The sequence below is a fragment of the Medicago truncatula genome, chromosome 4, assembly GCF_003473485.1.
Source record: "Medicago truncatula cultivar Jemalong A17 chromosome 4, MtrunA17r5.0-ANR, whole genome shotgun sequence".
In the NCBI taxonomy this organism is placed as follows: domain Eukaryota; kingdom Viridiplantae; phylum Streptophyta; class Magnoliopsida; order Fabales; family Fabaceae; genus Medicago; species Medicago truncatula.
Window position 1 is genome coordinate 54,505,795 of NC_053045.1, and position 16,346 is coordinate 54,522,140.

General features: G+C 31.6%; 1 protein-coding gene across 1 annotated transcript; it reads left to right on the forward strand.

Annotated features, from left to right (window-relative positions):
* The first annotated feature begins 4,867 nt into the window (after positions 1–4,867).
* Positions 4,868–9,809, forward strand: LOC11445423 (palmitoyl-acyl carrier protein thioesterase, chloroplastic). Its single transcript, XM_003609144.4, has 7 exons — positions 4,868–5,149; positions 6,278–6,784; positions 6,933–7,066; positions 7,348–7,461; positions 7,835–8,006; positions 8,109–8,177; positions 9,104–9,809. Exons 2-7 carry the CDS (start codon positions 6,299–6,301, stop codon positions 9,371–9,373), a joined length of 1,245 nt encoding a protein of 414 aa, XP_003609192.1. The 5' UTR covers positions 4,868–5,149; positions 6,278–6,298; the 3' UTR covers positions 9,374–9,809.
* Positions 9,810–16,346: the final 6,537 nt, after the last annotated feature.

The window sequence follows — 16,346 nt, forward strand, 5'->3', positions numbered from 1 at the left end:
ATGAATACCCATGGATACCTCATTACCCACGGGTACACGCATAGTGGGTACCCACGAGGGTGCGGGGTGGGCACGGGTATCATCTTTATCCAACGGGGCGGGGACGGGTATCATATTATCCGTATTCATGGGTACCCATTGACATCACTACTATGGACACTCTATTTTAAATATTCACTCTCTTATTGCATGAAATTAATGTATGTCCCACCACTTTAATTGGAATCCATTTTCTTGATTTAAACATCAATGAGAAAGTGAGTGTTTGAGAGAGTGTTGCTAGCACTACTCTGCTTGTATTCATCTTAGCTTTTTCAAACAAAAAAAAATATCCAAATCAAATACAAACTTTTTTTAACATGAACGAATATATTCTATCTAGTCACTAATATAAACAAAGTCATTTTCTTACGGTTTATTGAATAACTGATGTATCTAGTTTGTATTATAAATCAAATACATTAGTTATGCAACGAACCTAAAAAATAACTTTTTGCTTAGAGTGCTAATAGTGTCTCGAGAGTCGAGACATTCTTTAAAAAGTTAATTAGTTCGACTTCAATTTATTAAATACACAAATTTTTATAAACTTTTTATTTTAACAAGGCAAATTGAAAAATATTATATGAACAAAACGTTCAACCCATCACAAGGAGTGTCACGATAAAACACTTACAATTTATAAAGAGAAATGTTAGGGTCACACTTCCTAACACACTTCAATAAAAAAATAGACACATCACCCATTTTTTTTGTTCCTTTAACCTGCAACCGGTACAAACAAAAGTACTTTAACTTTGAATTTTTTTTTTTTTTTTTTGTTCACCATCTTCCTGCACTGTTTTTTATTTTTTTTTGCCGATGGTGGTTGTGGTCCTATAGACATCAGCAATATCCTCCTCCTTCAAAAGTAACGATGCTATACTAAGAATACCCATTTCTAATTTGCTTCAATTTGTGTCCCTTGTACACCCTTTTTCAAGAAGAGCCATGGAAACATGTCATCATCCTCACATCCTTTCTTTTAGGTTGCAATTCCAAAAATTGATAAGAGAGGTTGTTGTTAGAAATTGAAAACGAAATTGAATTGAAACCGGAGAAGGAGGGTATTGAAATTGAGAACGAGGATGGGGGAGAAATGGAAATGGATACTTCAAAATTCTATGTTATTAGATGAATTAAACTCATATGTAATAATAACCCATATCTATTTTATGAGAGGAATGAAACCCATATATAAAAATCGATTTAACTCCCCCATCAACAGGAAAACTCACAACAAAGAAATATGTTGGCCAGAAAAATGGGTTGTGGTTGCAGCTCATGACCCCTTGAAGATGACGAACCATCACTTAATTCATAAAAAAGAAAGAAAAAAATAATGTTATTTTGCTTCCACCTGTAGAACAGGTTACCAGGTAAAGGAGTTAAGAAAATAGATGACGTGGCTTTATGTTATTGGAGTGTGTTACAGGAGTGTAACAGAGAGTGTGATGGTAGCATTTCTCATTTACAAATAGATACAATGTCGAAATTGAAAAAAAAAAAAAAAAGCTACAAGCTAAAAACAGTATGTGATTAAGCTACAAACTATGATAATAAAAACAAGAGCAACATTTCTTGTTTTCAAGCACTAAAAAGAGATTACTCCCTTCGTCTCACAATATTTGCCGTTTAAGGTTTGTGCACGATCATTAAGTAAATGATTAATTGTGTTGATTTCAATGGTAAAATTAATAGCATTTACTAAAACACTCTTATTAATTGTAGTTAAGTTGGATAAAATTCATTAAATAAGGGTATAATAATGGAAAAAACTAATAAATGTTGTATTCGTATCGTAAAGTGACAATTATTTTAAGAAATAGAAAAAATGTTAAAGAGACAATAACTCTTAGACGAATGGAGTAACTTAATGTGTCAACATAATTATGTCATGATTTTCTAATGCAAAAATTTTAAGCTTCTCGACATTCATACGTTTGCGGTTGTTTTAACGGAAAACAAACAAGCACTTAATTTTGTCTACAGCTTGTTGCAATGATTTCACTTTATTTATAAAAGTTTACCGTTTAAATTTTTTTAAAGAGTATTATATTTAAAAAAAGACTTAATTGCATGTTTGATCCTATATATTTATTTTAGGTTTCGAGTTGATCCCTCATGTTTTAAAAGTTTCAAGTTGGTCCCTTACGTTTTAAAAGTTTTAAGTTGGTCCAAAACGTTACTCACGTTCAAATAAATTAGTTCATTCAACGACATGATATTGAGTTTAATAAAACAAAAAATATTGAAAATTGTTTTAAAATTGATTTTCTAAATAAGTTAAATTTCATCACTCATATTCTTAACTCAAAACTCTAAACGATCAAGTGACAAAAGGGACTAACTTATTCAAAGGTGAGTAATGTTCTGATCCAACTTAAAACTTTTAAAACATGGATCAACTTGAAATTTAAAATAAATAAACCTTAAAAAAAACTTTTGTTAACGTTTTCTTTTTTACTTATAATAATGCCAAAAAAAAGAAATACATCTTATAAAATATCAATAAATGAACATAAACATATTGTAAACGCCAACATGGGATGAATCCCCTTGAAAGCACACACCATACCATATAATATATCCCGGAATGGATAAATGATTGATTGAATGAAAAAAGAAAGTCATATAAAAAACTGGTCAACAAGAAGATAGATTAATTGGCACTTTGCATGTGCTTCTCCACCTTGTGTCCATTTTCATGCTGATTTCATTGGAAACGTATAAAGTGCAGTATAGTAATAGTAATATGTTTCTCTTTGAAGTTTTAGATTTAGAAGACTCCGAAAAGGTCAAACACTCAACCAACACAAGACAAAAATGTTGGTTTACCTGCCCAAACCTTTCAATGCAACTAAAACTTGAATGAAAATAAACACCTTTATTTCTTTGCACAATAAACACTATTTTTTATTAAGGAGGTTGAAAACACAAATTCAAATATATTTTCCAATAAACGACTGTTTTGAAAAGGATTTGATTTAGAGTAATAATGCTAATAAATGTATACCTTTAACATATGTCTTTAGGATACACTAATAATGTGGTGTTTTTTCTTATCTTAGACAGGTCTTAAATTGCACAATGCCGTTTTTTGTGTCGAAGTCTCTGATTTTTATAAGAAAAGACATTAGTAAATTGGTGTTCGGCCACTAGATAAAGTTTGATAAAAAGAATTATTGCACAAGGAAAACAAACTCGATTTTTGTCATTTGTTAAAATTTAAAACTCACTAACAACTTGAGTTTATTACTTAAAAAAATTTGCACAATGCCGATTTGAATATTGCTGGTCCCCTTGAAATGAGATAAATGCACACTTCCATTAGAATCTTAGAAAGAAATAAGTATAAATTTCTTTTGTTATTTTTTTTTTTTGTTGATTGTAAATATTCTTTTTGTTTTTACTAATCTTTTTTTAGGAGTTTTTTAGCTTTAAAATATTTTAATTTTTTTTCGCTAATGAGCTTTAAAGTATTCTCTAATTTGGATTGAAGTACCATCTGCACACTAAAAAAATTCTCGTTAAAAAAGAAAAATACACAATCTAAATGACGGCTAGGGAAATATAGTTCACCGAATGCTAATTGAGTATGTTACGTAGTCCCTGCAGAAAACTAAATAATTCGAAGGAAAATTTGATTTTGTTTTCTCTGCTTTCTAGAAAATGAAAGAAAATAAAGTAAGGATTTGACCACGTAGAAAATCTTCCATAATATTGTGGACACCTACTTCTTTGCTTTTGATTATAGATAGAACTGCAATTACCTTCCACGCCTTCAACTTCTTTTGCCTTCACCTTCCAAAGCTTACGAATGCTTGTGTGTTAGTCTTGATATTGAATGATTGGTTCCACAAGTTAAAATTGATTTTATAGGAGAATAAATTTTAAGAAAGGATCTTAGTTGAACTAAAAAAATTAAAGGAGTTTATGCCAATTTCTCTTTTATAACTCAGTTAAAATTAATTAGTGTCGTTGTAGAATCAAACACATACTTAATAACTGATAGATAATTAAAAGGATTTGTGAATCAAACACGAAGTATATTGATAATTTTAAGTAGTACCTTCTACTTTCTTTCTATCCCATGGTATAAGGTGTAACCCCTCACAACATCTTTAAAAATTTCAAACATTTTCATCTTAAACTCCGAATGAAACTGATTTGACATTGCATTTGAATTAAATTGAGGACTCTTTACTTGATTTCATTAATGTCAATTTTGTTTTTGAACATTGCATTTGAATATCAACATAACTATCATGCAAAAAAAAAATGACGCGCCCACTTTTTTGAAGAGTTAACGCCATAATCTAACGTTAAAGATCAATATGACTAACAAATGAATTAGTTAGAGATCATTGTGAGTACATATTCTAAGACCAAATTGATGAATTATCATATTAAACTATGAATAACTACATATCATCTTTAATTTTCTCACTTTAACGACAACTCACTTTAAAGTAGCCAATCGTATGTACTCCTTCCGTTCCTGTATATAAGCACCATTTTATTAGAGGTAAATGATGCTTATATATAGGGACTGGAGGGAGTATATAACAAAGAAAATGACAACTAGTACTCTAAGGACATTGATTAAGCATACAAAACAAATAAGTTTTTATGAAAAAATTGTGTGATCATTACTTTATCAAAAAAAAAATAAAAAAAAATTCTATATACCTCGAAGGCATCGGTTAACAAGAGCCTTGTAACAAATAAATAGATAAGAAAATAGTTGAAGAGGGGTAACATGGTAATTTTTCGAAGAGAAGTAGGAAAACATTTTGAAAGAGAAATAAGTAGGGCAAGATAGGGTAGACATAGACACAAACTATAGCAACACTATATATTGAAGTTGATGTAATGTCAATTTCCCTATAATCCATCCAACACCATAGTCCAATTTTTTTCCAAAACAAAACTATACACACCCTATTTATTTAAATAATCTCATTTCCACAAATTAAGAAAAGAAGAGAGAACCTATGATCTAAAATTACATATTAGCCCTTTCCTTCTTCTTCCTCTGATTTCACCTTCCCTTCCTTCTTCTCATTCTCGTTTATTCAGCGTCCTTCTCTTCCTATTCTTCACTCTGGTACGCAATTACGTAAATCTCCTCTGATCTACACTTCACCTTAACGTGTTTTTCAAATTAATCACTTTTTTTAAGGAATTTTACAGCTTTCATAAACCTTCAAGGATCGAAACTCGCAATTAATAAACAAACAAAAAAAAACCGTTTTTCCTGCATTTTTCATCGTTGAACTCGTTATTTTAAGTTTTTTTATTTTTTTAATTTAATTTTGAAATTATCATCGAGAGTTGGATGTAAATTATGCAATGATGCATCGTGTTCGTTGTGAATTTCGAAGCATTGAAGTTGCGATTTTCGTTTTCGATTGCAATGTGTGTTAAATTTTTATTTTTTGTGGTTGCGTTTTACTTTTCATGTTTTGCGGTGTTTTCTAGATTCGGACTCAGATCTACACAGTTGTTATTTGTTTACTTTTGGTTCGATGATTGTGAAATTTTCATAATCACTTTTTTCCGTTCTAGAATTTTCCTTTGGAAACGTGAGAAAATAAACTAACCATTTTAGATGATGTAGAATTTCTATACTCTTGAGCTTTGTTTTTTTCACTATCACTGAGATTTTTCTCACTTTGAGTAAAAACTTATCATGATTGTATCAATGAAAAAAAAAAAAAAATGCCTGTGACGTTTTTGATTTATCCCCCTTGTAAATTGAGGTTCACTACACTAGTTGAAGTTCTTAATCAGAAGTTGCAAAATATTATACGGATCTGTTCTGAAAATTGAGTTTTTTTTTTTTTTATTAGTATTGGAATTAAGTTTGCCTTTATTCTACCTTTTCTCTCATTTAGGCTCTGTTTGGATAAGTAGCTAAATTTGCAGCTTATAGTATAAGCACTTATCATGATAAACGCATACTAGTTATTAGCTGTTTTTATAACAAGAGATAAAATTAAGTTAAATTGTTTTTTTTTATAAGCATAAGCTGTTTTTACGAGCTAATCTTGGAGAGCTTATTAAATAAGCTGAATACAACTTATGAACATGTCATAAGTTGTGTACATAAATTCTCCTAAACAGTATCGTAACCGCTCATGCAAGTAGATAAGTTCAAATGTCAATACAAATGGACCCTAATTTCCCTTTTTATAGGATTCTCATTTTTAACCTGCTTCAATTTAACATGCAGCTGCTGTAATAGAATCTCATTATGGTGGCCGCTGCCGCTGCTTTTTTCCCTGTTACTTCATCCTTGCCGGACTCTGGTGGCAACAAAATTGGGGCTGGGAATGCGAACCTTGGAGGGCTTAAATCTAAACATGTGTCTGCGGGCTTGCAAGTAAAGGCAAATGCCCATGCCCCTCCCAAGATTAATGGAACCAAAGTTTCTACATCTGTAGAAAACTATAAGCATGAGGATGTTTTGCCGTCGTCGCAATCCTCTAGGACTTTTATCAACCAGTTACCTGACTGGAGCATGCTTCTTGCTGCTATAACAACGATTTTCTTGGCAGCTGAAAAACAGTGGATGATGCTCGATTGGAAGCCAAGACGGTCTGACATGCTGATTGACCCTTTTGGTATAGGCAAAATTGTTCAGGATGGTCTTGTGTTCAGTGAAAACTTTTCTATCAGATCGTATGAAATTGGTGCGGATCGAACGGCGTCTATAGATACAATAATGAATCATTTGCAGGTATAAAAATGAATCTTTATTTATAGTTTTAGGAGATAAAAAGTTGGTTAGGCTTGTATATTAACTCGCTGTGCAGAATAGAACTTTATATTTTGATAGTGGCAGCCTCATACAAGATTATATATTACAATTATTTGTTTGATAACAGGAAACTGCACTTAATCATGTTAAAACTGCGGGGCTTCTTGGCGATGGCTTTGGTTCTACGCCTGAAATGTGCAAAAAAAACTTAATATGGGTAGTTGCGCGGATGCAAGTTGTCGTTGATCGTTATCCTACGTGGTAAGTCATCCATACTCATCACTTGTTGTATGTGTAATTTGCATGTGTATCTATGTTAGAATGCCATTTCTCTGTTAGTTGTTTTGATCTTTATAAAGAATGGTAATTCTAAATGTCTCATGTTAATTATTGAACCTTCTGCTTTTATTTAGCAGTTTATGTACCTTGTTTACCAGAGTTGGCTTCTTGGTGTGAATGGAAGTTAGATAATCTGTTATGTGGATTATTATGGATATTCTGAATCTGCTCTCATTTGACATCAAGTGTCTATATTTTTTCAGGGGAGATGTTGTTCATGTAGAAACTTGGGTTTCTGCATCGGGCAAGAATGGTATGCGTCGTGATTGGCTTTTACGTGATTATAATACTGGTGAAATCTTGACGAGAGCCTCCAGGTAGAAATCATTTTCTGGAGTTCTTCATCCTCTTCCTTTTGCAGCCAGCAATAAACTTGTTTTGAAAGGTTTTCTGAATGGGCATGAAGGATTGTTAGACAAATTTGAATCCTATACACTTTTATGAAGTCATGAGAACAAATTAATCAAAACTGAATTTTGAGAAATTCATTTTGCATTTAGTAAAGTTAAAGACAATGAATTACATTTCTAAGCATGTCGTTTTATTCCATATAAAAATCTGTAGAACAACTTATTGTTTTAGTTCAGTACTAAGTATAAGCCCGGTGCATATAAATCACAGAGTCACTGATATTGAAATTAGTGACATCTGTCATGTTTTGATCTTGGTGGTGGTTTTCGTGATCGACAGTGTTTGGGTCATGATGAATAAACATACCAGAAAGCTGTCCAAAATTCCGGAAGAAGTCAGAGGAGAGATAGGTTCTTATTTTGTGGAATCTGCACCAATTCTGGAAGAAGATGACAGAAAACTGGCTAAACTTGATGACAGCACAGCGGATTATATCCGCTCGGGTTTAAGTGTATGTCTATTCTTTGTTGTTATTGCTATCATTAATTTATTTTGTCAACCTATCCTAGATGCTGTTTCCTAATTAGATTACATATTCTCTCGGTGCTTTCAGCCTAGATGGAGTGATCTAGATGTCAATCAGCATGTTAACAATGTGAAGTACATTGGCTGGATTCTGGAGGTAGTTTTCTGTTCTTTTCATCTTTAACAACTCCAATTATTTGTCTTTTCTCTCTCCTTTCACGGATAAATATCTTGAAATGTGATAAAATTAAATAAAATTCTGGATGATAGGTGAGAATCATAATTTGACTAACTTAAGGTCTTTTGCGGGCTAAGTAATTATACTCAAACAAACCTAACCAAAAAAAAGCTAGTCTTAAGTCTGTTGGGTCTGTAGAAGTCGACCCAATCAACTTTCTGCAAAGCAAGGGTGAACTCATGCGAGGCTGATGAAAATGATTGATCCGGTAGTTGAAGATAAAGTTCTTTTTCGAAAAACAAATGTTAGTATAGCTAGTACTACCATTATGTTGTTTAGGGTGGGGATCAAACCCTCTCTCTAGTATCATTACCAGGCTGATGAAAATTATTGACATGGCAGTTGAAAGTTGAAACCTACGATAAAGTTCTTTTCTAAATAACAAATGTTAGTTTCATTAGTGTTGTGTTCGTAGTGGAGATCAAATCCTCTCTCCTTGTCATTTCGCTCCTTCACTACCCCACCTCAACAATGAGGCCCACCTTATATCTCAAATTCTAAGATGAAGTATTTTATTTGCCATAGTGGTTATTGACATTTGATGCCTCACAGGTATTGACTTGTGAGCAAGCGAGGGACGTGTAGTGACTTGAAAAATGAAACATGATATAACTTGGTGGTAATAAATTAATAATACAAATAGTACGCACTACTTAAGAGAACACAAAAAGTTAAACAACACGGTGTGATGTTTCAACTTTTGTAAATCACTTTTACTCCCCCCTAGTTAATTAGTTACATGTTGATTTCTTGGAGATAATACACCTTTCATTGTTTCATTTGTTATGTGATGGGTTGATCACATCTGGATTCTTAACCAAAGGGTTGTGCTTTGATTTTTGCAGAGTGCTCCACAGTCAATCCTCGAGAGTCACGAGCTTTGTGCTATGACTTTGGAGTATAGGAGGGAGTGTGGCAAGGACAGTGTGCTCCAGTCCCTAACTTCTGTATATGATGCTGGTGTTGGTAATCTAGCTCAAAGCGGCCGGATTGAGTGCCAGCATTTGCTTCGACTTGAAGATGGGGCTGAAATTGTGAGGGGTAGAACTAAGTGGAGGCCCAAACCTGTGAACCACTTTGATATTGCGAATCAGGTTCCAGCAGGAAGCACCTAAGGTTTTGAATGGTTCATGGTTGGAATCATATCAGTCTCTTCCCTAGGGTTAAACTGGTTTTAACCTCTGAAGAGTTTTGCTTGTGTTTGTCCAATCTACATGTCTTATAATATACCTTCTAATTTGTGTTGCTTTGGTGCGTAAAAGGGGGGAAAGTACCATAAATCTCATTGTAATTAGCTCCTGCTCTACTCTATCTCTCTCTGCTCATCCAAATTTCATTTATTTTCTGGTTGCTATAGTGCTAGGCTGGCTGTCTTCAATATTTAATTGTTTGATTAAAATGGCTAGGCATGTATATTATTATTCTTTTCTCTTGGCCCTTCTAAAGATGCAAATTTCTTTGTGAACACAGCACAATAATTATTAGCATGTAATCAGAAATGATTTGTTCGTCCAATACAACTGTGATTGTATGCTCCAGCTTGTAAGTATACAAACGTCCCACATGGGAATTATTGGGTGCACAAATTCCCTTCTCCTTTAAGCATGTTATAATAATACACATTTATCTTTTAATGCAATGTCTAGGATATATGTGGGGGCATTTACATGTGCTATCGTGTCTAGTCCACATTTTGCTTGGTACCTATGATTGGGCTCGTCATTCGTGTCTTTTGTTGGACTTAAAAAAAGGGTTTAAGGTTGATGTTCTTTGCCGCTTGGTACATGCATAATAACGTGTTCAGGTGAAGGTCTATTTTCATTTGTCTCATCTAAAGTGAAGGGGTGTATTTTGGATGAGAAAAAAGTGTAACTTATAGTACAATAATCACCTTCAATGTGAAAATTCGGATTATATAGATAGATTCTTACCGTTTTATTATACCATTTGCTTAATTCAATCAAAATAATTTTGTATTTTCCTTTTTGGATAATTTTAGGGTTATGCTAACCGGTGCCTTTAGGGCAACTCTTAAAAAAAGAAAATTTTAGGTTGAAAATATCACTTTTTATACTTTTGAAAAGCTGAATGCACAAGTTTTGATGCAAGATTACTGCTATATTTGCTTCCTTAACCATTGCCCTGAGGGCACTGGTTAGCATTTCCCTTAGTTTTAAGGTATCAAATTCCTTTCATTTTTTTTTTAATCGGCCAAATATTATTAACCAACAAGCTCGATGTAAAACGCACTAATATATAAAAGTCTCTTTTATGCTGTCTCGCAGTATGGTCACAAATGATGATTTTGTATTTTGGTATATGAAACTATTATCCCTGGGATTGCATTGAGAATTTTTGTGCTCTAAGATAAGGATATTTTTTAGATACGAACATACTTCTCTAGAAAGATGAGTGTTATTTGAACAATCATTTGGTTGATAATTTTTTGGACAACCATAATTTACAAAGAAAAAGTTGGTATTTGCACGAAAATCAAAGCAATAGAGAGATAAAGTAAAAATTAATGTGAGTATGAGAGAAAAAGTTGTTGCAAAAGTTGTCACCAAATGAATATTCAAATATCATTTCTCTAATAGAAAATAGGAAAAGTTCACAAGTTATAGCTCAAGTGGCAAAAATGTTGAACCCCAACTCATTCACTTATGTGTGAGTTTTCAATAATTATGTGTCATTTTGTCTATTAAAAAAAATAAAAACATTAATAAGTGTCTGAGAACTTGCTAAACATAGTAAAACTATTTTGAAATTTGTATAGTCAACTTCTTACAAGTATAAAAAAAAAAAAAAAAAAAGGTTTTTCCATATAATCCCAACTTCTTACTACTCGCGGGAACATTAGTTAAATATAACAATACAATCTTAACCGTTTTAGCTTTACAGTTTTAGTATGGTTATGATTTCAGTAAAAAGATATAGAGATTCCCTGATCTGTGATAGATACAATTAATATATAAATCATGTAACAATTGTTTAAAATTGAATGTTTTAATTTGTAGCTGGCTTCTTCTAGCAGAGAAAAGTTTGACTGTTGTTATTCAGAGGATTCTTATAATGATTTTTAAATAAACAATGTAGTACAAGAAACGATATATTTTTGAATTACCACACATGTTGCTTCAAATAAAAGGGGATATGTAGTTCTGTTTATTCTAGTATTGGGAGCATGTGTGTGTCACTCAATCCTATTAATCATAGTAAAATCACCATGATTAAAATCAAACCTTAGAAGAAAACAAAATTCAGAATGAAGTGTTTATAATATAAATCACTGTAAAATCACTATGTATTACAGGCTCTGTCTCGGGACCCCACCACTTATCTGAATGATTGTTTTTTATTGAATTATCTGAAATGAATGATTTATGATTGTCCTTAAAATAAATAAATACATTTTAAGAGGGAAATACGGTACAATTTTTTTTGATGGAATTATCTGAATGATTGTCCTTTAAAATATGGCAATAATTTAAGGTTCCAAGACAAAAAAATAGTCGAAAAGGAAAATTCTTGTAGCTGATGAACAAAAATAATAAAAACAGCCATTTGAGTCAATTTTTTTGTTTGAGAGTAAGTAGAACACTGAATTTTAGAAGCTTACGTCCACTCCTGAGTTTCAGAGAGGAAATAAAGAAAAAGAAAAAGGAAAAGTGATTTTGGGGGGTGCGAGAAAGAGCGTTGGGAGGCAGTAAATTTCACTTTCAAACGTTACTACTAACTAAGGTCAGAAGGATGAGATCGTGATATCTGATTTCAGATATATGAAAAAGTAAAGCAATCAATCACTGGCAGGTAGCAGACACGAGTTGTAGGTTTAAAATTGCACGTGGCTTTTCATTCACCGCATAATTTGGGACATAGAAAGTACATTTTTTTGACATCATAGTAATATAAACTTTTTTCATAATATCAACACTTGCATTCTGAGTTAGTGGATTTGGAGGAAGATTAGTATAAACTTTTTGTGAGTATTCTTTTAGGGTTTTGTTTAACATGCTAAATAAATTTGATGTTGCACTATAAAGAGAGAAATATATATAATGTTTTAACTTAACATAATCATGTTTAATGTCAAAACAGAAAGATTTATTTACGTATCTTGCATGCTTACTGTGAAGTCAAGCAATTTCTTTTTGTGGCCCTTTCGTGTTATATTTGCTCTAGTTCGATAATTGTTTATCAGAGACTGAAATGGTTGAATAGTGAGAAGAAATTTCAAGTTTTTCCTTTTTTGACTTAGAATAAATTTCATGTAAACGCATAAAATTGTTTAATGTATATTAAGGAAATATTTTCCCCGCCATAACTCTCGAGAGACTTGAATCATTTGCCACAATTTTCTCTCTTTTGTAATGAAATAATAATGCGTCAAGTGGAGAAGGAAAAAAAAATTAACTTAAAGGGGTAATATTAATTTAAAAAGATTTTTGTTTGAATGAAATATATTCTTATTTACTGGAATTTATAATTTTCTATCAAGAAGAAAGCTGACAGAAAACAGAACAAGAAAAATAAAACTACATTCTCCTATCAAAAGTGTTAGGTGTGTGAGATGAAGATAGAAGAGAAGTTAAAAAAGTGAGAAGATCTACATAACCAATATCTTAGATTTTATATGAAATTGTGGTGCCAAATTCTGTGTGGTTGCTTTGAGTCTAATGTGATGATCAACTCGTCAATAATAAAATATTTTGATCAAAGATTGATTACAATACGAACAAAAACCGGCAAGACAAAATAAAACCAGCAAAAGGTGTCACATATAGGCAGAACGTCTAAAAGAAAATTCCGACACTTCGGACATCAAAAACACCAATAAGTTTTTGAGTTGTATTTTGCTTATTTATTGGATTTTATTTCGCTTGTGTAGAAGTTTCCTCTTATTGCTGACTCAACAATTGTATAAGAGCTGATGATTCAACCAACTCTTATGCCAAAAGTCTTTAGGACAATGATGGTCAGACGCCATGTTCGATTAATGATGAGTGCTAACGGTCGTGCACACGTGAGTGAATGAAAAGAATCCGCTTGAGGGGAGCATTTCCAAATGAATGGATGGTCTTACATTTGATGGAGAATGTGTTTGTGTGTCAAGTGTGAGTTAGAAGTCTCACACTAATAAAAAAATGAGCGTCGAACAATATGTAATAAAAGAATCCATATATCTAATGTCATAATACTTTTAGTAAATATACACTCTAAGCCTAAGGTGATGTTTCCCCATGCTCCCTCATGACCCAACGTTGGCATTTGAGTCATGTGCAACCAAGGGATGAAGATAAAATGTTGTTCCCGACACCATTTAATTGAAAGAGAGAATAATTATCATTTTATTTGTGGTTTTTCTTAAATAATGGCATGGCTACATTGATGCTGGATGTATTTTTGTATGATAAGAAGTTTGACTTTTATACTGAGGATTTTCGAAGCCTAAAAGAGAAGATAAAAAGGTTGAAAAGTACTCCATCTTGAGAATATTTTTTTACTCTTTGAAGATGAAGTCGATGACAATGTAAAAAAATGTGAGACTTTGGTTGAAGAGATGATATGTTGTGTGAAGTGGGTAATCATCTCGTTCCACGTCAGATAGTGAGAATGAAAAATAAATAGATGATCAAAGTTGTTGGTATTGCATGAAGAAATTTCAAAATGTATATCATACTAACATTTAGGTTTGATTTACCCTGTCAATTTATGTATATTGGATGCAAACGAGTATACGGCAAATTTCATTCAGAATACTTTAAAAACCCTTTAAGAGAATTACACAATCTCTTAAAGCATACCATTCAATGGTATTTACATAAACCCCTTGAAGGAAACATTTTTCAATAAATTATTATTGAAAAATATTACCAATATTAAAAATAAATCCTTAAAAACATATTAAAAATTATCATAATTGATGATTAATAAGTTTTGATTATTATAAATAGTTCATCAGTATTTTTCCCCTTTTATTTAATTGTAGTACAATTTAGTTTATATGTTTTGTTTTGTGGTGTTCAGGGATCGAACCCTGAACTTTGCATATATTATGCATTGTCTTTACCAACTGAGTTAAGTTCAGGGACTTATATGTTTAGTTATACATGTAGTTTTTTTAAAATAAGTATAAAAAAGAAAATAAAAAATATAACTTATTCAATTCTGTTTAATTTCCAAAAAAAATAAAAAAAATATTTGCGTTGTTTCATCATAAAATATTCAAACAATAAAATTGATTCTTTATTTCTTCCTTTTCCTTTCCATTTTGCTCCATTCTATTCTGTTTAAATATATTCTATCCTGTTTAAAAATTCAAACATAACTTTAATGTGGTTTATCAAAGGAGCATGGTGACTAAGAGATTCTTAAAAAAAAAAAAAAAAAAAAATCTATCATGACGACTATATAAAATATATTGCCGTAAAGATATACCCTCAATTATTTTCTCAAATACTATAAATGTAAAATTTCTCCCTAAAATTATAATACCCATAATTTTTGTTTTGTTGAAAAAAATAAAAATTCCAATTATATTGATTTATTTCCCCATAATGAAATCTTCTCAAACTCAAAAATGAAAAAATGTTCGATCTACAGCACTGCATGTCAATCTGCGCTCATATCGAAGTTTTTCAAGGTCAAAATTGCAACAACACACACCACATACATCCACAAGCTCAAAGTTGCTAGCATGCAGTTAAATCAGATTCAAGATAGAATAAAGTGTCTGTAGCTAGCTAAGCTATGTTAAAACTAAGTAAGTCATTTAAAATATATAGCATGTAAATTAATTTTTTAGCCAAATTAACAAGAGGTAATACAACATACATAAGACGGAGAAACCAAGTAACATTTACCTTCCAAAATTAAAAAGAGAGTTGCCATCAAACATTTACCTTAACAATATCACCCACTGACATCTAGAAAGATAATATGAATGTATATATAGGTTGACAAATTAAGTGCAACCCAAAAGGAAATAATAAAGATATATAAATGGATGAATAATATACAATTTTCAGTATGACATGACTTTGCTTGGTATCATAACATTACTACGTACGTACCCCATTTCAAATGAAACAAACACAAGAATTATGATTTATAGTTATAGGAATCATGCATGGTAATCCCAATTGATGTGTTGCTTAGATCAACCCTTTTACCACATACGAATTGAAATTTATCACATGATCTCTGTTTGATTTCAGCAGTTGGGTCATATTTTCCAACAATGTTTGCCACATGAAACTGAAGTGAAATTCTTCCACCAAGCAGCAATAAATAAATAACACATGCAGCTTCATAATAGTGAGTGATACTCAATACTCCATCTTGGTGTATCCCATGTTTGTTAAGGACTTCCTTATAAAATTCCAAACATCAAAATGTTAAGAAATTGCAATAATCAATATAAAGGCACACTCCAGGCATCGATTCTTCAATCTGCTCAAGAGAAAACATTCTTTTAAGAATCATTACAAGAAAAATTGTCTCTTCAAGATTACTTATGGGCACATCTGACCATCAATCTGAAATGCCAAGCTTGTTTGATTTGCCTTTACACCTATGTGCAGCCAATAGACAACAGACAATATCTCAAATTGGCCCTAAAAAATTTCAAAAGTTGTAATTTGGTCCCTACAATTTTTCATAATTTGAAAATTGCTCCCTATTTTCATATTTTGAAATTGGTTCATTGTCTTTTTGAAGTTTCACAAAAATAACGTTTAAATGAGCTTTTTTATTCTATCCAAACAAAAACAAGTTAAAAATGAAGAAAATTTAATCAAAGCATTTGAATTGCTCAATATTTGAATTTTCCTAGAATTTCAAATTATTTCATGCAAAAACACTCTTAAACTTTGATTAAGTATTTGGTGTCGGAAAATGTTTTATGATAGATATTAGATGGATGACTTCTCCTTTGGACTCGGATATGATAACAAATATTATGTCAAGGGCGACTTCTCCCTAAAGAAATTATTATTGTATGTAATTCGAATGCTTTAATTATATTTATCAAAATGAAAAGTTACATGCTTGTTAACATAAACATTCTTTTTTTTTTTTTTTGTTAAC